Consider the following 25,765-nt stretch of genomic DNA (forward strand, 5'->3'; position numbering starts at 1 on the left):
AAACCAGTTGCTGGTCATACCAATGTCATTTTACCCGGTTTCGCCTGTTGTGATGTACCTCAGAACCACAGACCTCTCAGTTTAAACTTGTGATTTGTGTCTCCTAATTATTGATGTAATCTAAAGCCTTTGCTCTTCTTTCCCTCGCTCTGTCTCCTCAGTATATCCACTCAGCAGATATCATTCACAGAGTAAGTCTCCTCCCTTTTTAATTCAGTCCGCTCTGCTATGATTGAGCCCACAATGGAAAAAGTCCTTCTCTGTGACGGACGCTGTGTCTTGTTAATTCATATAATATTATGAAATATATGCCATTTAGTTGACTCTTGTATCCAAAGAAACTTAGTCATACGTGCATAAATTTTACGTACAAGTGGTCCCGGGAATCGAACCCACTATCCTGCCGTTGCAAGGGCCGTGATTTACATTAGCGCATATCCGGGGCAAGTAAAAAGATGTATATATATATAGTTGTACAAGTAGAATATGGATTGAAGTAAATAGAAATACAATCACAATATCAAACAATTAATCCCATCAGATTTTTATTAGTGTCCCCCGCATGCGATGTACTGTTCTCAATCTCTGCAGAGCACATCGGAGTGGATTCGTGCCTTGTATTGACAGGCACTGCTTTGGCTGGCGCAAAATATATTGTAATAATGATATTCTGTAGTCCTATATAATTGTTTTTAAAAGTTTGTTTATTTTATTACCTAAGCTGTTTTATTTATCGCACACAGCCCAGTTGAAGCGGAGTATCAACTGTTGGGCGTCAAGAGCGTGCAACTCCTCATACAGCTTTGATTGCTGCGTGTAAAAGACATGTTATAATAAGCCCAGTCACCGCGCAAACGTCCCTAAATGCAATTTCAGGAAAAGTCCACAATCACAGTTTTGATGGCAATTATTGAAAAGAGCGGGATTCCAGCTTTCCAGTGCTGTACAATTTTATTTCTCAACTGCATAATTGGCAGCGTTTTAGTCTGATTGTCTGGTATGACGATTTAAAACAAAATCAAAAAACAAAAAACAAACTCGTCCATTTGATTGCGTAAACGGTAGGCCCATATTCACTGTAAAATTCACACAATTAAACTGACTTTATAAAAACACAGTGAAAATCTATAATTTATTAGTGTCAGTGGGAGTTTTTCTTTTATACATTAAACCAGCGACTAGATGATATTTTAAAGTCTGATCTAGATAATGATTAGCCAACAATGCAGATGTTTTTTTAGATTCATTTGGGATCCCCTCGCTTTAGCCATGTAGCCACTATGCTGCGTCGGGCGATTGCTAAAATAGCACACCAGCCTGATAATATGGACGATGTATCAATGTTTTTGAGCTCATTTCTGTAGGGGAATATTACAGTTGAAACGGTTTTGTATGTTAATTAGGCTGTATGTCATCAACAAGGGGGAGGATTTTATTTAATTTTTCCTAACAATCAGTGAAAATATAAGACTTGGTGGTTGGTTATAATATAAGGTACTTGCCTACTGCAAATTAAACATGAAATCACCCGAGATTGAAATTCCGCGTGCATAACTCACTTTCTTGTGATCCTGGCCCGTGCCAGTAGTTTTGACTTGGTACTGGCCTGGTGTGCCACTGGCAAATGTACCTGAATGTCAAGCCCTGCTGTCAATAGATCTCTTCTGGAACTTTAATATTTTATCCTTACAGGGTTAAAGATAAACATGTCTTAGTTGGGTACCTTGCTTTGATGTGTCTTACCTTTTGATCCCGGATTCATTGAACGAGGGAATTATTTTATAAAGATGAAGCATTTTGTTGGTATTTGTAACATTGCAATATTTTACATCCTCCAGGAGAGCTACTGGGTGTGCAGGCTTTTATCTGAACCCAGCTCTAATACACTACATTGTAAAAAGTCAGCTGCTCAACATGACCTTGATAAGCTGACTCGGGTGTTTCAGTAGGGCTGGATTAAAACACCCAGTAGCTATCCAGATGGAGGGTTAACCACGTGTTTATATAGTAGCCCAACAGTGCAGTTATTCTAATTTGTGGGGGTTTAGTGCCTTGCTCAAGGGTACAATGGCATGGGATTATACCTGATTAGACCAGTAAGTGGTTCCTTGCATTGTACAACACAATTATCAGTCACCTTGTTGGCTCATGGTGTTACAGACCATTTTATTTTTGGACAAGTGACTTGAGCTTTCAGACCAGTAAAAAAAAATCCATCATACTTGTCAGAAGGAGGTACAGTTTATAAACCAGTTTTAATTGCTTCACTTTCACATAGAGGATTCGGGCCCAGGCTCAATCCTTAAGCAAACACCCTAAATGGCAGAGGAATTAAAATCATAAACAGGACCTCTGATTTAGATCATGACTGAGTCGGTGATTCAGGGCTGCTGTTCAGAAAGAACTGATCTGAGAATAATATTAGAGTAGATCAATTAGAGATGTATTAGTCTTGAAGAAGCACTGTAGACGGCTCTGCAGAAGCACTTCTACAGATCATGGTGGTTTGGTTTTAGCGAATCTAGACTCAATTGAGAAAGCCCATTCAGATCTGGCCTCGTCATATGTAGCTAGCTCAGCTGTAATATGTCTTATCTCCCATCACTCTAGGACCTGAAACCCAGCAACTTGGCTGTGAATGAGGACTGTGAGCTGAAGGTAAGGGAGTTTATTGTAGGTCCGCTCATTCAAACTGGGTTCATCATAAATAGTCCAGACAAGAGTTTCAGTATGCCTGAGGGGAGTAACCATGCACTATCTGATGTAACATTGGCGGTGACGTTTTCTGCAAGGAGAGAACAGTGTGTGCCTTCTGTGTAGTTTCCTCAGGGTAACCATCTTGCCAGGACCACATGGTTTTGTTTTGTCTGTCCTCCTCAGATCCTGGACTTTGGGCTGGCGCGGCACACTGACGACGAGATGACGGGTTACGTTGCCACACGCTGGTACCGGGCACCAGAGATCATGCTGAACTGGATGCACTACAACATGACAGGTACAGTCGGTAGAGCCTCTGAGTGGTTTAGACAGCCTGCATCTGCTCACTGCAGACACATTTACCAGTTACACATTTTTAGGTTACAAATTGTTGATGTACTTGTGATCCTGGGCCAACGTTCCTACCGTGTGGATGTCATAATTGCAGAACACTGTAAATGGACATACTGAACATCTTTCTCCTATATGTTATAGTAGACATTTGTTATTACTTTATCTGTTATATGGACATAATGATCACCTATATGTTACAGTGGATATTTGGTCTGTGGGATGCATCATGGCTGAACTCCTCACTGGCAGAACTCTGTTTCCCGGTACTGACCGTATCCTTTCATTGCCCTTACCTCAGTTACCCTACTATGGGTCTAATATGAGTACCTATGCCGAAGCCCACTCCATTCGTGAGTATGCCTGGCCTACCCATTCAACCACTGTTTCTGTCATTGACACAGTGCTACTGGGTGGTGGTGAGATTCCCACACAATAATATGTCCTTGCTGAATCACATCGGATAGGACCAGAGTGCACACAGAATCATGCCGCTGTGATTGTTTGACATATGCATTTCGAACAGCTTTTTGCAGGTCCAGACAGTAGCAGAAGATTGCTGACAGTGCGTGTCCTAAACTGTGTTCTAAGCTAAAGCTCTTCTATGTTCCTAATTTGCTCTGCACAACTAATCCCTCTATGGTGCCTCAGGTGCTTCTTCTCCTTTCAGCTCTGTTCTGCCGCTCTCCCTGCAGCATGTATTGTAGAGGATCTCCTAGTTCGTCAGTTTCTGTGGCCACACTCATTTCTACCTCTCTGAACTTGGTCTCTAAAACTCTGTTTTCTCTGGCGTCCACGCCTGCTTCCATTGTCTGTCAGATGCCAGCCACCTCCTCTTCTTTTACACAGTAACCCTAGAAAAGTCTGGCCTCGTGCACCTTGGAGCAAATGACAAGTCTTTTTAAACATCAACGTTCTAATAAATACGTTTCATATATGCTATCAGGAAAGTTATCCTTTGGTCCTACTTCATACCTTTCAGACCGTCAATACGGTTGGCAGTATGGATTATATCCCGCACGCTCCACGCAGGTCGAGTAATAATAACAGCACAGTCACGCCGGTGACGTGACGCCATGGGAGGACGGGCCCCAGAGGTTCATATTAAATCGTAGGTCAGACCACACACGGTCTATTATTATTTTCTCGCAAAGTTAGCTTAGCGGTATTGTGCAAGTTGACTGAGCTGCTGTTCAGTTTTTCTGGATCTTCTTAGTTCCCGGTAGGGTAAGCTAAACTCGGTGTGATTTGTGTGTATTGTCAGTCTGTTACCAACAGAAATATGCGCCCTCTAAGGCTGTGTGACAGCTCTCCCCCACCTATCCCTTTTAGCAGAGGATATCGTGCTTCCTTCTCTTGTACTGACTTTGACCACCAGCTATTGTGTGTTGGCCGTCATACTCCGGTGCTAACAGTGTCAAGATATCCTCAATTACCATGCTCGTTATCGAGGCCACCGGGCACTAGGCGTCCCTCGACTATTTAATGTGTCACTTTCCCTAGATAACCGCGTCTCATAGCGGTTCAGCCCTGTGGTTGTAGCTCGGCTCACCAGAAATTATTTTGCGGTTGCTGTACAGCTCTCTACTAGTGATGCACCAATATGACATTTTTGACCGATTTTTAAAAATTCTAGTACAGTTCAATAGTTAACACACACATGGACGCAGTGTTCTAAGACACTGCATCTCAGTGCAAGAGGCGTCACTACAGTCCCTGGTTCGAATCCAGACTGTATCACATCTGGCCGTGATTGGAGTCCCATAGGGCGGCGCACAGTGGGCCCTGCCACGTCCAGGTTTGGCTGGTGTAGGCTGTCATTGTAAATAAGAATTTGTTCTTAACTGACTTGCCTATTTAAATAAAGGTTACACACACTACACTGACCAAAAAGTTATTTTGTTGGTATTTGCGTATGTCCCCATTACCAGTAAAACATAATCAAAACCTATTTCTTTCACTTACTTGCTGTGCTGTTTCGTTGTTCATTTGTTCAGTCATTTCAGTCTCAACCAGGGTTCATCATACATGTCAAGCAGTGAAGTTTCAGCTCTGTCTGTCTGTCCGTGACTTCTCTTCCTCTGTGCGCACTGTCACTGTGTCCGTTTCCATCTTGTCCAGCTGTGTTTGTAACATTTAACATAAACCCTGTTTCTTGTCCGTATCGAAGTAGCGGTTCTTGTACGTAGCATCTAGCATGGCGGCGACACAGTAAAGAGAGAGTGCCCCCGAATCGCTTGTTCACATCCTGTCTCGGCTGTTTTGTTGAGCAGGTGTTTCAATGCCATGACAGAGGGTATCACATCTGCTGCAGGCACAGTCGATGAGCTTATTTCGATTCAGTTGTTTGAATGGAACTAGCTAGTGTATTCATGTTCTCAAATTCCTTTGAAATGGCAGCAGCGGTATGACAACCAGCACATTCCTGAGCATGCAATACGACTTCCCTCAGTGCGAAATCCTCGTCGACCCACTCTGCTGTCAACTCCGCATGCTCATGGGGCTGACATCGCTGGTCCAAATGTCAGTTGTGAAGCTAATAGCAGTGACTCTATTACTGTGTAACTCCGGGAAGGGCAGCATCTGAAAAATAGCGCACTTGGTGGTGTGTACCAGTGCTCGACCCATCGGCGAAAGCCAACATCACCCACGACAGAGAACGATTGATTGATTGTCAAGGGCAATGGGGGGATAGTGAGACGCTAGCGTCTCAAGCGGCCAATAGCCTCGGGAAATGCAGAGCGCCAAATTCAAATAAAACGCTATAAAACTCAAACTTTCATTAAATCACACATGCAGGATACTCAATTAAAGCTACACTCGTTGTGAATCCAGCCACCATGTCAGATTTTAAAATGCTCTTCGGCGAAAGCATGAGAAGCTATTATCTGATAGCATGCACCCACCTGAACCAGTTGTAACCAAAAGAACTAGCGTAGCAGGTGCTACACAAAACACAAACATGTCCTAATACGATCAGACAATACAAGCCATTCATCTCCCAGGTAAGGTGAACGAGGTGGTGGATTTCTTGTCACGATAGAAACTGGCCCTGGGGGAATGGCGACTTCACCCACGAGTAGTGAAGACGATATGGCAGCGGGTTGGAACAGCACATGTGGACCTGTTGGCCTCAGAGCAAACTTCCCACTGCTCCATCTACGAAGGAAGGCAAACGACCTAGGTGTGACCTTATGGCCCAATCCAGACTTTTTGCCTTTTTATCACCCCATATCAACTATCCATTGAGCTGGCAGCCTAGTGCCCCCCTCCTTTCCAGAATGCGGAGGAGGAGTGAGCAAATCTCCTCTGTGTCCAATCCGTTCCCTCCAACGCTATATGCAAGCCTCTGAGCACCACAGGAAGTCAGACCAGGACTGCGTTTCAAGCTCATTAAAGACACACCCTCCTCCACTTACCCTCGCCTTATGCCCTTGGAGGAATCCCCGTGGCCATCTTTGTCGTTGGTCCAAATGATTAGCCAAGCAAGGGAAGTTTGCAGCGTGAGACCCTCAGCCCTCGTTTTTGATATAGTTTGCAAGTGTACAATTGATTGTACATCCGCTAAGAAAAGTCAGCTAAACTTAAAACCAACATTTTAATATGGAAAGTCAACAAACAGATGTAAATAAGAAAGAAATTGTGCTACTAATGCACATGACAGCTCAAACACGTATGATGAAAGTAATGATGTTATCTTTTGGAAACGTTAACTTGCGCACACAGCTTTCCCTGACATCACGCTTATACATTGTCATTTTCCATTTACCTGATATAGTGGGATGGCTAATATCCGTTACTACCATACCCCGTTCAAAGGCACTTAAATCTTTTGTCTTGCCCATTCACCCTCTGAATGGCACACATACACAATCCATTTCTCAATTGTCTCAAGGCTTAAAAATTCTTATTTAATCTGTCTTCTCCCCTTCATCTACAATGATTGAAGTGGATTTAACAAGTGACATCAATAAGGGATCATAGCTTTCACCTGGTCAGTCGGTCATGGGAACGAGCAGGTGTCCTTAATGTTTTGTACACTCAGTGTAGTTTATACAAGTATGTTACATTTGATTTATTCAATGTCCCAGGGTGGTTTTTGTGACTGTTCTTGGTTCCGGTGTGCCAGGCTAGCTCAATCAAGCACAGCTCAGTTACTTTTAAGACAACAAATACTGACCTGAAGACAGGTCAGTAGTTCTTGCCGGTTCCTCTCCCCTTCCAGCTCCTGTTGTTCCTTTACACGTGGTACCTGTTAGACATTGATCAGTTGAAGCTAATAATGCTGCTCGTCGGGATGCCAGAGCCTGAGCTCTTGATGAAAATCTCTTCAGAGTCTGTGAGTTATACACACAGTTACTATGCTGCAAGGTCATTTGTTGCTTAATTTGCAAACATTTGATTCTTTTTTTATTTTATGTATGAAGTGTGTTCTTATAATCTTCAACAACACCAACTACCATTTTTAAAGCATGCTATGTTTGTTCTCATCCTCTCAAATCTTTCTTTGTGAGATGGGGTCAAATGCAAGACCCGTTTTGGATTTGAATACTGATTCTTCACTTGCATAAATGAGCATACTATGTTCAAAGTTCGGGTTTTACTGCTATGATTGATTAACTTGTCTTTTTCCTGACTAATTGAAAATATTCTCTTCTCTACCATAACCTGAAGCATGTTACCAATCTGCCTTACACACGCCTATACAATCTTACCCTCTTTTTTTGATTTTCTTACCTTCCCCTCCAAAGTTGGGACCTTATTGCAGAGCCTCTTAGGAGTTGAGCCATACCATATAACTCCTATAGGAAACTGTGTTAGACCGCTGAGCTAAAGCCTAGGCCAGAGAGCCAGGCCTTAGCTCAGGGAGCAAACGCAAGTCTTCAGGTCTTCTATTGACTGGGAGTCTGTTGGCCCGCTGAGCTAAAGCCTAGGCCAGAGAGCCAGACATTAGCTTGGGGAGCAAACACAAGTCAGGTCTCCTATTGACTGGGAGACTTAGCCCCCTGAGCTAAAGCCTAGGCTATGCATTAGCTTGTGGTGCTAACGTGAGTCTTCAGGTCTCCCACTGACTAGCTGCTTGTTAATGTCTCTGCTATACTGCTGTCTGTACTGATACCCTTGACCCATACCTGATAGATATAAACCAGCTTCAGCAGATAATGCGTCTGACAGGAACGCCCCCAGCCTCTCTAATAAGCAGGATGCCCAGCCACGAGGTGAGCAGGACCAAATTATTCAATACATTCTCTATGGGGCCAACCCAGGATTCAAACCTGGGTCCTCGAACCTGCACGCCACAAGACTGTTAGCTCCGGGATTGGGGTAAATTCAAAGGCATTTCAGGAAGTAAACTGAAAATTGCAATATGAGTTGACCGAATTGACCCCAACCCTGATTAGACCAAACCACCTCCGTTACATCTAGCCGAGAGCAGAGCCACACGCCCAGGGCCACAATATTATAACCTCCTAAGAGGATATTTGCCTCCACAGGAAGTAGACAAACATACAATACATGTTGCATTTGATAATTTGGAGTCACCACTTTTTTTTTTTTTTTTTTTTTTTTGAGTTGAAGGTTTCTATTTTCTACTACCCACACACCTTTACTATAACCACTGAGTGGTTGCTGCACGTGAATGCAAGTCCAGCAGCAACTACTCTCTTGCCTCGTAACGTTTGGTTTGCCAAAAGAGTGTTATAAAGCATAAATATACCTAACATTGCATACTAACAAACATTTTGCCTGATCCAGAATTGGTTTGAATTGAAACACTCAACTGACGAGTGGTAAGGGAAGAAGGTCCTGAAAATAGCAGAATTGCAGTTCCTCTTTTTGAAGTTGGATCTGATTGAGTATATTGTAGCTACATTACATAGAGCTACATAAGTACTGCAACCAAATAAATAAACACTACTCGGTTATAAAACTCTTTCTTCTCCTACTGCTTTCTTTCAAATCTGCAATTAAACCCGTGTTGCTTATAATTCATCCACACTTGCCAATGTTGTGATGATCAAGTGACAGGACCAACATGGTTCTGAATAAATCTACTCACATTTCTTCTGAGGAGGGCCTCTCTAATCCTTGTCCTCGTCCCAAATAGCACCCTATTCCCAGGGAATAGGGTGCTATTTGGGACATGCCTGATATGGTACCAACTAGTGCTAATCATAATTATTACTTTCTGAATACAAAATGAGTGGCCACTTTCCCAAACTAAGATTAAGACAACTTGATCATGATTTTTTTGCCCAGAATAAGGGTCTGGGTTGGGAAACAGGTCCTATTAACCAAAAATAAAGGTGGGCATCTTGTGGCTCCCTATTCCCTACATAGTGCACTACTTTTGACCAGAGCCCCATGGGACCTGGTCGAAAGTAGTGGATTATATAGGTAATGGGGTGCCATTTGGGATGAAGCTGTGCTTGTGTTTAATCACCCTTAGTGGAGTTGTCAACAACCGGATGCATCCAGTTTTAAGCTATCTTCAACCTAGCTTCCTTTTCTGCTGAAAACTGGTTGTGGGAACTATGCTCAGGTGTTTATTTTACTGTTGGTACGCTAGGTTAGGGTTCTATTGACCTCTTCCTTCCGATCTCTTCACACCCGTTGGTTGACAGGCGAGGAACTACATCAACTCCTTGCCACAGATGCCCAAGAGGAATTTTTCTGACGTGTTCATCGGTGCCAACCCACAAGGTAATTTTGGAATCATGATCCTACACTCAAAACACTTGGTCACATATAAGTTAGACCTGAAGATGTAATCAATTTGTGATGATAATGAAAGAAAGGAGTCACCACCTGATGACTTCTTGTGGCCATATTCAAAAAGCATCTTACAATCTTCATTCAGTATGATCGAAAAGGCAAAACTGGTCCTGTAACAGCACTCCTTCACTGAGACATTGAATATAACAGCATTCCTACACTTCCACTAGTCTGGCTGACATCCAGCTCTTAAAGTCTTCCTGACCTGAGACGCTGTATCGGCTGCTTTGATGTCTCAGCACGAAACGTTGATAATGAAGGGGCTGTACCTTCAGACTTCAAGACGGCACTCTATTACGCTGGTTGGATATCACTGTTTTGAATTATACAAATCATAATCTTATTGTTTTACATAGGACTGCACAAGCCCTTCCGCTTCCAGTTGGACCTTCCGGGATAAGCAAACACACAGCTAGCTAACGCAAAGCTTCGAAGTAGGAAAACATTTTCAAAATGTTATAACAACCCTTCTACACTAAAACAAATGACATTAGAGAACTGCAACCTGGAGTTTTGGCTCAGGTACAGCAAACTAGCTCAAATTATATTGCGATATTGTTAAAACAATACTATATATAGTCAAAAGTATTATCCCTATATGTAACTAGTGATGGGGGAAATAATGATCACTATTAGCTAGTATCGCTAACATTAGCTAGCTTGCTATCAACACGAAATCAGTTAGCTAATCAAATGTATGTTTTAATAATACATAAACTAGTTATCTATTTATAGGCTTTACATTACCTTACCCCACTGAAGTTATTCATTTTTCTTCTTGGATGTCCTCTGTTGACATAGTAGGGCAATGATGTGAATCACCCATGTATTCTTGGGTGTAACGGTTCACCAAACCCACATTTCGGTACATATTGTGTTTTTGGTTTAAAGCAATGTTTAGCATTCACAATGTTCCTCGCATTTTCTGTTGTGCCAGGATTGTTATCTTGGGCCTCTCAAGTTTCCACTCTGATGCATTTATAACCATGTGTGAGGTGGGAATTTACCAGCAAATACCAGTTGGATCAATTCATGTAATTTGCATGGATTGCTTTTTCGAAATTATGTTTTGTTGCATTTAACTGCAAAAAATGCCGTTAAAGGTAATTTCCTTAGTGACAACGGAGGCATGTGGGAGCAATTTCCTCAGGATGATAGACGAGTTGCCCGCTAGTAATTACTAGTTGGAGGGCCATTCTAGTGGATCTTTCCTTCAATGCCAGATGGGCACTTGTGACTCATAAAGGGGGTGTGTCTGTAGCATGGTACTTCTCCCACTCTGGTGTAATGCGATGGGCTGTCGCTGTTACATAAGCGCAATACAGGGTGCATTTTTTTGGGGGGGCCTGGTCAGAATCAGCTGCTTGAATGCAGTGGGGAGAAAGTTAATTTGCTTTTCTGTCTTGCTCCGGTATGTGGGGTGATGTCGGTGTAAATGTGTCAACATATGTGTGTTGGCAGCTGCATAAGCTATTCTCGTTGACTGTGGTGACATACTGGTAACATTTTATCCTTAAACACTCTGTCCATTGCCGTTGTAATCTACTGGGAAACCAGAATGTTCCCAAACTGGAGATTTTAAACAATAATGGAGGATCGACGAGTTGTGTGTTCCGAGATGCTGTTCTGGGCACCACTGTTGTACTGCGCTGTTATTTTCCTATTTGTGGCCCGCCTGTTAGCTTGCATGATTCTTGCCATTCTCCTTGAATTGTTTTTGCACACTAACTTCTGCTGAGTGGACACTGTCGTGTGTGAAAAGTCTTCATCGATCTACACACAATACCCCATAATGACAAAGCGAAAACAAGTTTAGAGATTTTTGCAAATGTATAAAAAATTAAGAGCTGAAATATCACATGTAAATAAGTATTCAGACCCTCTACTCAGTACTTTGTTGAAGCACCTTTGGCAACTATTACAGCCTTGAGTCTTCTTCGGTATGACGCTACAAGCTTGGCACACCTGTATTTGGGGAGTTTCTCCCATTCTTTGCAGATCCTCTCAAGCTCTGTCAGGTTGGATGTGGAGCGTTACTGCACAGCTATTTTCAGGTCTTTCCAGAGATGTTCGATCGATCGGGTTCAAGTCCAGGCTCTGGCTGGGCCACTCAAGGACATTCAGAGAGTTGTCCCGAAGCCACTCCTGTCTTGGCTGTGTGCTTAATGTCATTGTCCTGTTGGAAGGGGACTCTTTGCCCTAGTCTGAGGTCCTGAGCGTTATGGAGCAGGTTTTCATCAAGGATCTCTCTGTATTTTGCTCTGTTACTCTTTCCCTCGATCCTGACAAGTCTCCCTGCCTCTGAAAAACATCCCCACAGCATGCTTCACCGTTGGGATGGTGCCACATTTCCTCCAGATGTGACGCTTGACATTCAGGCCAAAGAGTTCGATCTTGGTTTCATCAGACCAGAGAATATTGTTTCTCATGGTTTGAGTGTCTGTAGGTGCCTTTTGGGGAAAACTCCAAGTGGGCTGTCATGTGCCTTTTACAGAGGAGTGTCTTCTGTCTGGCCACTCTACCATAAAGACCTGATTTGGTGGAGTGCTGCAGAGATGGTTGTCTTTCTGGAATGTTCTACCATCTTCACAGAGGAACTCTGGAGCTCTGTCGGTGACCATCAGGTTCTTGGTCACCTCCCTGACCAAGTCCATTCTCTCCCGATTGCTCAGTGTGGCCCGGCAGCCAGCTTTAGGACGAGTCTCGGCGGTTCCAAACTACTTCCATTTAAGAATGATGGAGGCCACTCTGTTCTTGGTGACCTTCAATGCTGCAGAAATGTTTTGGTACCCTTCCTCAGATCTGTGCCTCGACACAATCCTGTTTGGTAGATCTACGGACAATTCCTTCGACCTCATGGCTTGGTTTTTGCTCTGACATGCACTGTCAACTGTGGGACCTTATATAGACAGGGTGTGCCTTTCCAAATGATGTCCAATCAATTTAATTTACCAGAGGTGGACTCCTATCAAATTGTAGAAACATCTCAAGGACGTTAAAAGGAAACAGGATGCAGCTCAATTTTTGAGACTCGTGGAAAAGGGTCTATATACTTATGTAAATAAGGCATTTATTTTTGTCAACCTATTTGCTTTGTTATTATGGGGTATGGTGTAGATGGATGAGGAAAACATTAATTTGATCAGTTTTAGAATAAGGTTATAACGTAACAATGTGGGAAAAGTCAAGTGGTCTGAATACTTTCCGAATGTACTGTACATACACTATATACAATCTAACATTTCACAACAATACACACATCTAAAAGTTTTTAAAAATGGAATTAAGAAATCTATAAATATTAGGATGAGCGATGTCCGAATGGCATTGACTAAAATACACTGTTGTCGTGACCCTACTTTCATTAATCTGATGACTGTTTGTCTAATCAACTAAATTTGTTTAATTGTTACCTGATTTTAAGTTTTTCGAGAGGGAAAAGGAGACTCCTATCATTGATACATTTTTAGAAACTGTTCTCACAGTAATCATATACTTTGCACACGAACGCCCCCGTTTAAAGTAAAATCATGAAAGTTTTTACTTGTGAATGCCTTCGTTCACCGTTTTATTTCTGTCGGATCCAGCCCTCCTTAGGAAGGGTGATGGGTTGGCCTTTCAGCGGCACGCTTGTAAGGCTCCGATTGTCCAAAAGGAATCCTGTTCTCCCCCTTCCCGTCTGTTGTTTCACTCTGGAAGATGCTCCTTGGAAGATAGGCTAGCCAGCCGTGTCGATGGTTACCACTGGGTGATGAGAGTAACGTACTACAGTGATTTGAGAAGAGTAGTACAGAGCACCCACTTATATATTTGCTTTTCTAGATACTTAGGACAGCTAATCAGCTGTACCAGAAATTGACTGAGAGGTGAGCTTCTCGCCTCTTCCTCGTGTTGATATTCATATTTCAGACCACTTTAGACATGGGCTGCAGCTCCCTGTCTTTCCTGGTCTGGGAGGTGAGTTTATTTTCTTCACCTCGTGTTGAGGTTCAAAGTTCCAACCATTTCAAACGTGTAGCTACTGCTTCACGTTTTTCTGGTCTCATGTTAATTTCTTTACCAATACTTTTATGCACTCTGAGAGACAAGGACGGTTCCATCAGGCTTACCTCGGTGTGGCTCCCTACTGAGTTTATAAGAGACAAATTATTTTATGGCTCCTAAAAATAGTTTTTCATATTTCATATACAATGTTAAGGACGGCGACTTCGTACATGTAGTGTAAACTTTTGAATTTACATTATTTCCTTTTTGAACCTTTTTAATGATATCACAAAATTACCACCTATATGACATTAGTTTTCTATAGATCATCTCTGGCCATTCCCCACGTTCTTATGTTAGAAATATTGTTCCAGTATTTGCTTTAGAAACTGTTTCGGTGGAAAGACTGTGTAGATCAAGGAACATTCCTTTGGTTAATACTGGAAAGGGAGACCCTAGATTTCCTCCTTTAATTTACGATAGGGTGTGAGCTGTCAACCCGGCAGCAGCTCTCTCCTCGTCTGTGGGTGAGAGAAGGGCTGGTTACTGTCGTCCATTGCCAAGCTCATCTGACCCATTGGATCCTCAGGACAGTCATGACAATATGAAATGAGTAAAGCAGTATGTAAACGTTATTAAAGTGACTGGTGTTCCATTATTAAAGTGACCAGTGATTCCATGTTATTAAAGATGATTCTTTTACATTTTCACTTTGAAGACACTATCTATGAGTGGCGATGGCCCCTAGTAAAGTAGCCAGTCGACATGGGCTACAAGGGATGCCTTCTCAACATGGGTTATGTTTTAACTCCGTCACTCAAATAATGTGGCCCGATGCCACTTTTGAACATCATGTGCTCATATATAGTAATCGCATCTTCTTTCACCAAGGAACACACTTCTCTAAGCTTGCTGAAACTCACCTGAAAGGTTTTCATTTTGAGCCCTAACCTCTACAGAAAGATATTGTTAGCGCTGACTGTTGTAAAAGGCTATAAATTCTTAATTCCCATTCTCATTCAGAATAAATGTATAATTCTTAACAATATAAAGATTTTGAAGCACATTTGATTACTATGCTAGTTCTTGTATAAGAAAATGTTGTGAGGTTCCCATGGTTTAATCCAAAAGTACTTTTTGTAGTGTCTCTTTGGCAGTTATGCTTCCTGTCACCCAGTCATTCATGATGCAGTTCCATCACTTTATTTAGAATATTCGATATCTTATAGGCCTATTATGCGAACAGTTCATGCAAGCAAACACTTCTTATTCATTACATTTGTGCATCATTATGATTTTACATTCCAACATTACATGTATTCATCTCAGTGCCATTCTATATCGTATAAGTACAGTTCTTGGTCATTGTACATACCATATGTAGGTCATATGGACTTCATCCACAACAATTCCAACGGTTTTGGAGTTCTATAGGACTGAGGCCAAAATATCTCTCCCTGTCTTCCCCAACCAGCTCTCTGGACTTTCGAAAGACAAGGTCGCATGCACCATTCCATATCACATTCTTGTCTTCCTCCACAACCAATGCTCTGAGACCCAGGGCTTCTGCCTCGTGGATTTGGTCCTCCATCCACCACAGCCTTTAGCGGGGAAACCACTGTCAGAATTGGAGGCTGTTTTCCTAGGTTCTTGAAGACTAGAACTAGCCAGCTAGCGCTGGTAAATACGCGGGTGACGTTGCGCGTGCATATGAGAACCAATCAAAATGTGACTTGGTAGTGAGTGGAAACGCCAACCCGGATGCTTCACATTTACATAGCCGTTGAAATATCTGTCGTTGTTCTATCGGTGTCCTTATGCTCTCCATTCATGGTCTGTCTGTAAAAAAACACCTTTCCAGCCTATGCCTGTCACTCATCCTAATCTGAACTGACCATATTGATGTTGTTCTTCTGCCTGTAGCTGTGGACCTGCTGGAGAAGATGTTGGTTCTGGACACAGATAAGAGGATAACGGCTGCCGAGGCTCTGGCCCACCCCTACTTCTCCCAGTACCACGACCCCGATGACGAGCCTGAGGCTGACCCCTACGACCAGAGCTTTGAGAGCCGTGAGCTGGAGATTGAGGAATGGAAACGTATGTAGAATTAAATGTACAGGAATCATTATGAGATTTATTAACGAGGTCATACATGCTCAGCAAGTGCATTGCAAAGGCATTGCAAAGGCATCACAATGCATTCATTATACCTGAATGCTTTCAAGGATAATTTAGCTTTTTTAGGACCATCTGTTTTATGTAAATGGAATGTTATAGAAGGGTACAGACACATCATTTTTTGCGATTTCACTTGTTTTTGAGAAAAGTACCCCAACCAGCGACTCATTTCTTTGTTGTGCGGTATGGGGCTCTAAAAAAACATCAACAAAGGCTCCAAATACACCCAAGTACCTCCTTTTAGAAACAAAGGCTCTCAGTATAATGATGCAGATCTTAAGATGTTGATAACATGAAATTGCCGTTCTGAACTTTATCCACCACATTGTTTCATTTCGTTGTGGAATAAGTTCGGAATGACACAATTTCATATGTACAACATATTAAGATCTGCATCACTATACAGAGTGTTTCTGTTTCTAAAAGGATGTATTTGGGTGTTTTTGGAGCATTTGTTCATGTTTTTTTCAGAGCTTACTTACTGCATGACGAGGAAATGAATCACTGTTGCAGTAAGTTTCTCAACAACAAGTTAAATCTCAAAGGTGTTTAGACCCTTCTATAACATTCTATTTACATACATTTTTGTTTAGGTTTGGTTGTAAAAAAGCAAACTTCTCCTTTTTAAGAACACTGCTACAAAATGTTTTGTCCATCTTGCAAAATGTATTTTTATCTGCTCTGTTCCCAACACCACAGACGGAACAGAAACACCCACAACACACATTTATCTCTCTTCTCTCTCGTCTCCTCACAGGGTTGACCTATGAGGCGGTGTGCGATTTTGAGCCACCTATCTTTGATGGAGACAACATGGAATCGTGATTGGAAGATGTGATTTCTACACGCCCCTCCCCCTCAGCCCCTACAACTTTATATCACTTTGAGGTTCCCGCTTATCATACGACCTTTGGGAAAACAATATCATCCGAGTGCCTACAAATGTTTGTCTTTTGTTATATTTTTTAAGCTGGCGCTCTCTCTCTCCCCCAATCTGACTTGTAAATGTGTTGCAAGGGAAAAATAACTAAAATGGCCTGGTCCCAGATCTGTGTTGTGGCATGACACGGCCATGGGAGTTGGCTATTCAGCACAAACAGATCTTGGAACATGCAAAAACTAAAATGTAGGAAAGGATATTTTCAAGGACTGAATATCTGTATTTACTACAATTGTATTTTCAAGGCAGAAACCGAGGCAAGCAACAACCAACCACTAATACCATTATTTGTCCATTGCTGGAAAATGTCATGCTTCTGTTATTATTCTGTCTATATGTATGTTTTAAATGGCACCCTATTTACTATATAGGAAATAGGGTGACATTTGGGATGAAACCTATATTTCAACTACACGGATCAAAAATATAAATGCAACATACAACAATTTGAAAGATTTTACTGAGTTACAGTTCATATAAGGAAATCAGTCAATTGAAATTAATTCGTTAGGCCCTTATCTATGGATTTTGCATGACTGGGAATACAGATATGCATCTTACTTTTTTATATATAGTGTATGCGGACACACCCGTTGCTGACGGGTATATAAAATCAAGCACACAGCCATGCAATCTCCATAGACAAACATTGGCAGTAGAATGGCTTTAGTGAAGGTCTCAGTGACTTTCAACGTGGCACTGTCATAGGACGGTGCCACCTTTCCAACGAGTCCGTTAGTAAAAGTTCTGCCCTACTAGAGCATCCCCGGTACAACTGAAGGGGCTGTTATTGTGAAGTGGAAACGTCTAGGAGCAACAACGGCTCAGCCGCGAAGTGGTAGGCCACACAAGCTCACAGAATGGGAGTGCTGTAGTGCGTAAAAAAACTTCTGTCCTTGGTTGCAGGACAGACGAGTTCCAAACTGAGTTTGGAAGCAACGTCAGCACAAGAACTGTTCTTCAGGAGCTTCATGAAATGGGTTTCCGAGACCGAGCAGCCACACACAACCCGAAGATCACCATGAGCAATGCCATGCATCGGCTGGAGTGGTGTAAAGCTCGCCACCATTGGACTCTGGAGCAGTGGAAACGCATTCTCTGGAGTGATGAATCACGCTTCACCTGGCAGTCTGACGAACAAATCTGGGTTTGGTGAATGCCAGGATGACGCTAGCTGCCCCAATGCATAGTGCCAACTATAAAGTTTGGTGGAGGAGGAATAATGGTCGAGGGTTGTTTTTCATGGTTCGGGCTGGGCCCCTTAGTTCCAGTGAAGTGAAATATAGCATACAATGACATTCTAGACGATTCTGTTCTTCCAACTTTGTGGCAACAGTTCGGGGAAGTCCTTTCCTGTTTCATCGTGACAATGCCCCCGTGCACAAAGCAAGGTCCATACAGAAATGGTTTGTTGTTCGGTGTGGAAGAACTTGACTGGCCTGCACAGAGCCCTGACTTCAACCCGACCGACCACCCTTGGGATGAATTGGAACACCAACTACGAACCAGGCCTAATCGCCCACATCAGTGCCCTTACTAATGCTCTTGTGGCTGAAGGGAAGCATATCCCTGCAGAAATGCTCCAACAGCTAGTGGAAAGCCTTCCCAGAAGAGTGAAGGCTGTTATAGCAGCAAAGGGGGGACCAACTCTATATTAATGCCCATGGTTTTAGAATGATATTGTGTCCACATTTGCCACATTCTTTTGGTAATGTAGTGTAGGGGTGTGGATCAGAACCAGTCGGTATCCGGTGTGACCTCCATTTGCCTGCAGTGTGAACACATCTTCTTCGTATAAAATTGATCACGTTCTTAATTTTGGCCTGTGAAATATTGTCTCACTCAATGGTTGTGCGAAGCTGCTTGACATTGGCGGGAACATTTTCAGCCTCCAGGAATTGTGTACAGATCCTTGTGGCATGGGGCCGTGCATTATGTTGAAACAAGAGGTGATGGCGGCAGATGAATGGCATGACAATGGGCCTCAGGATCTCGTCATGGTATCTCTGCATTCCAATTGCCATTGATAAAATGCTATTGGGTTTGTTGTCTGTAGTTTATGCCTGCCCATACCATAACCCCACCGGCACCATGGGACACTTGTTCACAACGTTGACATCAGCAAATCGCTCTCCCACACTATGCTATACACGTCGTCTGCAGGTTGTGAGACGCACTGCCAAATTCTCTAAAACGAAGGAGTGGCTTACGGTAGAGAAATTCTGGCAACAGCTCTGGTGGACATTCCTGCAGTCATCATGCCAATTGCACACTCCCTCAACTTGAGACATCTGTGGCATTGTGTTGTGACAAAGCGGCATATTTTAGAGAGAGCGGCCTTTTGTCTCCAGCACCTGTGTAATGATCATGCGGTTTAGTCAACTTCTCTATATGCCACACCTGTCAGGTGGATGGATTATCTTGGCAAAGGAGAAATGCTCACTACCAGGGATATAAACAAATTTGTTCACACAATTTGAGAGAAATATGCCTTTTGTGCGTATGGAACATTTGGGGGATCTTTTTCAGCTCATGAAACATGGACCAACACTTTATACATGTTGCATTCATATTTTAGTTCAGTGTAGTTTTTTTATATTCCTCCTTCAGAAGTTTTTGATATTATTTTGAGACTTCTATGGCTTATCACTGTGACATTCAAAAGAAATGAGATGCTGAATTAAACGTCCGGAAAAATATAGCTGTGTACTATATGATTGAATCATTTTAATAGTGTATATCAATTGAAATGTGGAATACAGACTGTCAGTCTCGCAATGCCAATTGCAGCATTAGTGTCACAGATTTACAGGCGCTTCAGAAATCTGCTTTACTGTATCAGACAGACTGGGTCTCAAATGGCACCTTAATACCTATATAGTGTAGGACATTTTAGTGTTATTTAACCAGGTACGTTGACTGAACACATTCTCATTTACAGCAACGACCTGGGGAAACGTTTCAAGGGGATGAATGAGCCAATTGGAAACTGGAAATAGTTGGTGACCATGATGGTAAGAGGGCCAGATTGGGAATTTAGCCAGGACACCGGGGTTAACACTCTTACCATCAGTGCCATTGGATCTTTAGTGTCCACAGAGTCAGGACACCTGTTCAACATCAGTTCCAAAAGATGACACCTTACTCAGGGTAATGTCCCTAGTCACACACACTTTTTAGACCAAAGGAAAGAGTGCCTCCTACTGGCCCTCCAACACCACTTGGTCTTCCATTCAGGGACCGATCAGGACCAAACCTGCTTTGCTCTAGAGTCAATCCAGCAGTGGGATGCAGGGTGTTATGTTGCAGGGCACATAAGGTTTTGGTCAAAAGTAGTGCACTATATAGTGAACAGGGTGCCATTTGAGACTCAGCTAGGGATTTCTTCTATTATTCAACGTTGTTATGAGCTTTAGGAAATGTTTTAGCTGTGAAGAAAAAATAGCTTTAGATCTACCACATTGCAGATGAATCTCCATCCCCCACGCCCTATAGTCTTACAACTCTTCAGTCAGTGCGACATTTGGTTAAATGCCAGCAGCCAGACCATAATGTTTACTACAATTTTTAGTGCTCAAACCCTAAAATCATTATTCCATTAATTTAATACCCAAATAATTGAATTCTATCATTCAAATGTTTTGAATTTTAAAGTGGCTTCCTCATGTCCTTTCTGCACTGAGGTGAAGGAGCTACGTAGATGAAAACGAAAGCCTGGTATGGGTCAACCATATTGCTTTCTGCTGTTCTCAAAACAGAACAGTACAGACAGATGAGGAAAGTTACTGTTGGTCATTGATGTAGCCCCAGTCTGCCTAAATAAAATGGCCATGGAAATCTAGCCTGTTGAACCAGATCGATTGCTGGACTCTATTGAACACAGAATTCAGTCTGGTTTAACCAGGCTAAGGATTCTGAATACCACTTTAAATATTTACACTTTGAAACCGGATGGAGTTCCTTTGAGCCACTGTAGGTAATTTAATGTGCCAAATGTGGCATTAATTAAACCAGGAAAAGGTGTCTGTGGGTACAAAATCTATCTAATGTATGTACATATCTGTTCTATTTTAATTTTTCATCTTCATTACTTATTTTCTGTGGTTTGTTAGTGAATTCAATTCAACCAATTCAACCAATCTTCATTATCAGCATGTTCATCATTTTACATGAGTGATTTTTGAATACGTGTGTGTTTACAGGAGTTTGAAGTGTCATGCTTAAAGCCACAAAAGAGAAATATGAAATTAATGTCAAAAATAAATTAGGGAATTTCTTAGATATATTTATACTTTGTTGGTGTGGTATTTATAAACTGGAGAGGGATACTGTTGTTTATTTCAGCCAAGCCCCATAGAACACGTATCTAACAGTCTTAACAGCAAAGCAACTATTAGAATCATTAATGCCTTTGTTAATAAAGACAGTATTTTTCAGAGCGCAAGACTCAGTTTTTTTCTTTGTTTCCTTAAGTCTATATAGTACATAGCATCTCCCGGTGACCTGGCCAAACGTCTAATATTGCAGTGGATGTATCTGGTGTGATCTGGCTGGTATCACAGCTTAATTAACCACACTGAGCATCATCAAATAACAGCCTTTAATAGTCCACAAGGGGTCACACTTCACAAAGGATTGGGTCTTTACAAAGATTTTAAAATAATGGTTTTGAAAGACCAGTTCTTATTGGATTTTGGCTGATTTGTTTTATGATGTGTGACACATTAAGGATTATATTTACAGGCATATGCCATAAAGATGGCACAGTATGGGATGGCTGCTGTTTTATGGGCGCTCTTAATCAACTATGCTATTAAGTTAGTTTTTCAGCATTTTTTTTGTAACTTATTTTGTATAGAATGTTGCTGCTACTGTCTTCTATGACCGAAAAGAGCTTCTGGAAATCAGAACAGTGATTTCTCACCTTGAACTGGATGAAGAATTTCTCTTTAAATGAGTCGTGCGAGAGGGATTTACTCCAGACACCCGAATAGACCGTCATTCACAGGAGAAAAAGAACGACTGCGCAATCTCGCTCTCCGCAGCCGATGTAAGACCTTTTTAAACAGGTCAACATTCACAAGGCCGCAGGGCTGGAAGGATTACCAGAACGTGCACTCGGAGCATGCGCTGACCAACTGTCAAGTGTCTTCACTGATATTTTCAACCTCTCCCTGTCTGAGTCTGTAATACCAACATGTTTCAAGCAGACCACCATAGTCACTGTGCCCAAAAACACAAAGGTAACCTGCCTAAATGACTACCGACCCGTAGCACTTACGTCTGTAGCAATGAAGTGCTTTCAAAGGCTGGTCATGGCTCACATCAACACGATTATCCCAAAAACCCTAGACCCACTCCAATTTGCATACCGCCCCAACAGATTCATAGATGATGCAATCTCTATTGCACACCACACTGCCCTTTCCCACCTGGACAAAAGAAACATCTATGTGAGAATGCTATTAATTGACTACTGCTCAGTGTTCAACACCATAGTGCCCTCAAAAGCTCATCACATTGACTCTGTACTGGTATACCCTGTATATAGCCTTGCTATTGTTATTTTACTGCTCCTCATTAATTATTTGTTACTTTTATATGGGTCTTCCAAATGGACAATGACCCCAAGCATACTTCCAAAGTTGTGGCGAAATTGCTTAAGGACAACAAAGAGTGGCCATTGGAGTGGCAATCACAAACCCTGACCCCAATCCTAAAGAAAATTTGTATGCAGAACTGAAAAAGCCTGTGCGAGCAAGGAGGCCTACGAACCTGACTCAGTTACACCAGCTCTGTCAGGAGGAACTTATTGTGGGAAGCTTGTGGAAGGCTACCTGAAATGTTTGACCCATGTTAAACAATTTAAAGGCAATGCTACCAAATACTAATTGAGTGCATTTGAACTTCTGACCCTCTGGGAATGTGATGAAAGAAATAAAAGCTTAAATAAATCATTCTCTCTACTATTATTCTGACATTTCACATTCTTAAAATAACGTGGTGACCCTAACTGACCTAAGACAGGGCATTTTTACTATTATTAAATGTTAGGAATTGTGAAAAGCTGAGTTTAAATGCATTTGGCCAAGGTGTATGTAAACTTCTGACTTCAACTGTACCTACCTCATCCCCATATTTTTTTTCTGCTCTTTTGCACACCAGTATTTCTACTTGCACATCCTCATCTGTGCATAGATCACTCCAGTGTAAATTTCTAAATTGTAATTTCTTTGTCACTATTGGCCTTTTTTATTGCCTTTCCTCCATTTGCACACATTATAAAGACTTTTCTATTGTGTTATTGACTGTACATTTGTCTATCCCAGTGTTGTTTTTGTCGCACTGCTTTGCTTTATCTTGGCCAGGTCGCAGTTGTAAATGAACTTGTCCTCAACTGGCCTACCTGGTTAAATAAAGGGGAAATAAATCAAACATGGTTGGCCAAGTCCCCGGCCAAAATGGCTGACATTTATCCCATCATAAGAAGGTTCATGCCCGTTCTAGTATTCTAATTCTTAATTCTATGGTGGCCACTTTCAGGGGGCCACTAATCCCCTCCCCCCCTATTGTATTTTTTTTATTTTGGGGGTTGGGGGCTGCCAAATCCTGTCCCCCCTTGCGTGTTTGTGTGGTAGGCCAGTGGGCTACTCCACTCTCAGATAACTCCAATCACTTTTGTTTTCATAAATTGAGAGCGACATACAGAAGATAATCTTACTTATATTCTGACTGATTGATTTAGTTCAGTGTTTAAAGTCCAGTGGTTTTACAGATTCAAACCGTCCTCTTAAAACACAGGCAAAAAAAGGTTTCCCTCTCTGTCAACATGCTGTGCAATATTGTGTCACAATTTCCCCAAAACAGTGCCTTCAGAAAGCATTCACACCCCTTGACTTATTCCACGTTTTGTTGTGTCTCAGCCTAAACTCAAAATGGATGAAATAGATTTTTTTTCTCACCCATCTACGTACACACAATAACGACAAAGTGAAATATTTGCAAATGTATTGAAAAAATAAATACAGATATCTAATTTACCTAAGTATTCACACCCCTGAGTCAATACTTTGTAGAAGCAACCTTGGCAGCAATTACAGCTGTGAGTCTTTCTGGGTAAGTATCTTAAGAGCTTTTCACACCTGAATTGTGCACCAATTGCCCTTTATTATTTTCAAACTTCTTCAAGCTCTGTCAAATTGGTTATTGATCATTGCTAGACAACCATTTTCAGGTCTTGCCATAGAGTTTTGAAAAGATTTATAAAAACTGTGACTCGGCACTCATGAACATTCACTGTCTTACTGAAAGGTGAATTAATCTCCCAGTGTCTGGTGGAAAGCAGATTGAACCAGGTTTTCCTCGAGGATGTTGCATGTGCTTAGCTCCATTTGTTTATTTTTCATTGTGAAAACTCTCGTCTTTAACAATTAGAAGCATAGCCATAACATGATGCAGTCATCACTATGCTTGAAAATATGGAGAGTGGTACTCCGTAATCTGTTGCATTTTACTCATGTGCTTATTTAGGCTTGCAATAACAAAGGGGTTGAATATTTATTGACTAAAGATAATTCAGCTTTTAAATTTGAATGAATACAAAAAAATATATAAAAAACAGAATTCAACTTTGACGTTATGGAATACTGTGTTTAGGCCAGTAACAAAAATAGTTGAAATGTAATCCACTTTAAGTTCAGGCTGTAACACAACATTTGGAAAACGTCAAGGGGTGTGAATACTTTCTCAAGGCACTGTAACTGCAGTATTTCTCTATTACAGACCACCAAGGAGCTGACAGTGCAGTTCATAACCCATTAGTGTGAACTTGTATGACTGAAAAAGGGGTTATTAATAACCTCAGCAAAAAATAAACGTCCTCTCATTGTCATCTGTTTATTTTCAGCAAACTTAACGTGTGTAAATATTTGTATGATCATAAGATTCAACAACTGAGACAAAAACTGAACAAGTTCCACAGATATGTGACTAACAGAAATTGAATAATGTGTTCCTGAACAGAGGGGTGGTCAAAATCAAAATCAAAACTAACAGTCAGTATCTGGTGTGGCCACCAGATGCATTAAGTACTGCAGTGCATCTCCAAATTTGCCCATTCTTGCTGTGAGATGTTACTCCACTCTTCCACCAAGGCACCTGCAAGTTCCTGGACATTTCTGGAGGGAATGGCCCTAACCCTCACCCAACAGGTCCGAGACGTGCTCAATGGGATTAAGATCCGGGCTCTTCGCTGGCCATGGCAGAACACTGACATTCCCGTCTTGCAGGAAATCACGCACAGAACGAGCAGTATGGCTGGTGGCATTGTCATGCTGGAGGGTCATGTCAGGATAAGCCTACGGGAAGGGTAACACATGAGGGAGGAGGATATCTTCCTTGTAACGCACATTGCAGGCAATGACAACAAGCTCAGTCCGATGATGCTGTGACACACCGCCCCAGACCATGACGGACCCTCCACCTTCGATTCCAGAGTACAGGCCTCGGTGTAACACTCATTCCTTCTACGATAAACGCAAATCCGGCCATCACCCCTGGTGAGACAAAACCGCGACTTGTCAGTGAAGAGCACTTTTTGCAAGTCCTGTCTGGTCCAGCGACGGTGGGTTTGTGCCCATAAGCAACATTGTTGCCGGTGATGTCTGGGGGGGACCTGCCTTACAACAAGCCTTCAAGCCCTCAGTCCAGCCTCTCTCGGCCTATTGCGGACAGTCTGAGCACTGATGAAGTGATTGTGTGTTCCTGGTGTAGCTTGGGCAGTTGTTGCTGCCATCCTGTACCTGTCCTGCAGGTGTGATGTTCGGATGTACTGATCCT

General features: G+C 42.1%; 1 protein-coding gene across 2 annotated transcripts in view; it reads left to right on the plus strand.

Moving 5' to 3' along the window:
• The window catches only part of mapk14a (mitogen-activated protein kinase 14a), a 29,510-nt gene extending 12,039 nt beyond the window's left edge, over positions 1-17,471 (plus strand). Inside the window, exons 5-12 of one of the 2 annotated variants that reach the window (XM_046366205.1) lie at positions 162-191; positions 2,611-2,658; positions 2,881-2,995; positions 3,252-3,323; positions 7,308-7,387; positions 9,675-9,753; positions 15,733-15,906; positions 16,745-17,471. In XM_046366205.1, the coding sequence (XP_046222161.1) occupies positions 162-191; positions 2,611-2,658; positions 2,881-2,995; positions 3,252-3,323; positions 7,308-7,387; positions 9,675-9,753; positions 15,733-15,906; positions 16,745-16,812 (666 nt within the window). In that variant the 3' untranslated portion in view covers positions 16,813-17,471. Of the gene's footprint in view, positions 1-161; positions 192-2,610; positions 2,659-2,880; positions 2,996-3,251; positions 3,324-7,307; positions 7,388-8,187; positions 8,268-9,674; positions 9,754-15,732; positions 15,907-16,744 lie in introns of both variants that reach the window. The other variant, XM_046366204.1, reaches the window with a different exon arrangement.
• Positions 17,472-25,765: the final 8,294 nt, after the last annotated feature.

Source organism: Oncorhynchus gorbuscha, linkage group LG10, assembly GCF_021184085.1.
Source record: "Oncorhynchus gorbuscha isolate QuinsamMale2020 ecotype Even-year linkage group LG10, OgorEven_v1.0, whole genome shotgun sequence".
NCBI classification, from domain to species: domain Eukaryota; kingdom Metazoa; phylum Chordata; class Actinopteri; order Salmoniformes; family Salmonidae; genus Oncorhynchus; species Oncorhynchus gorbuscha.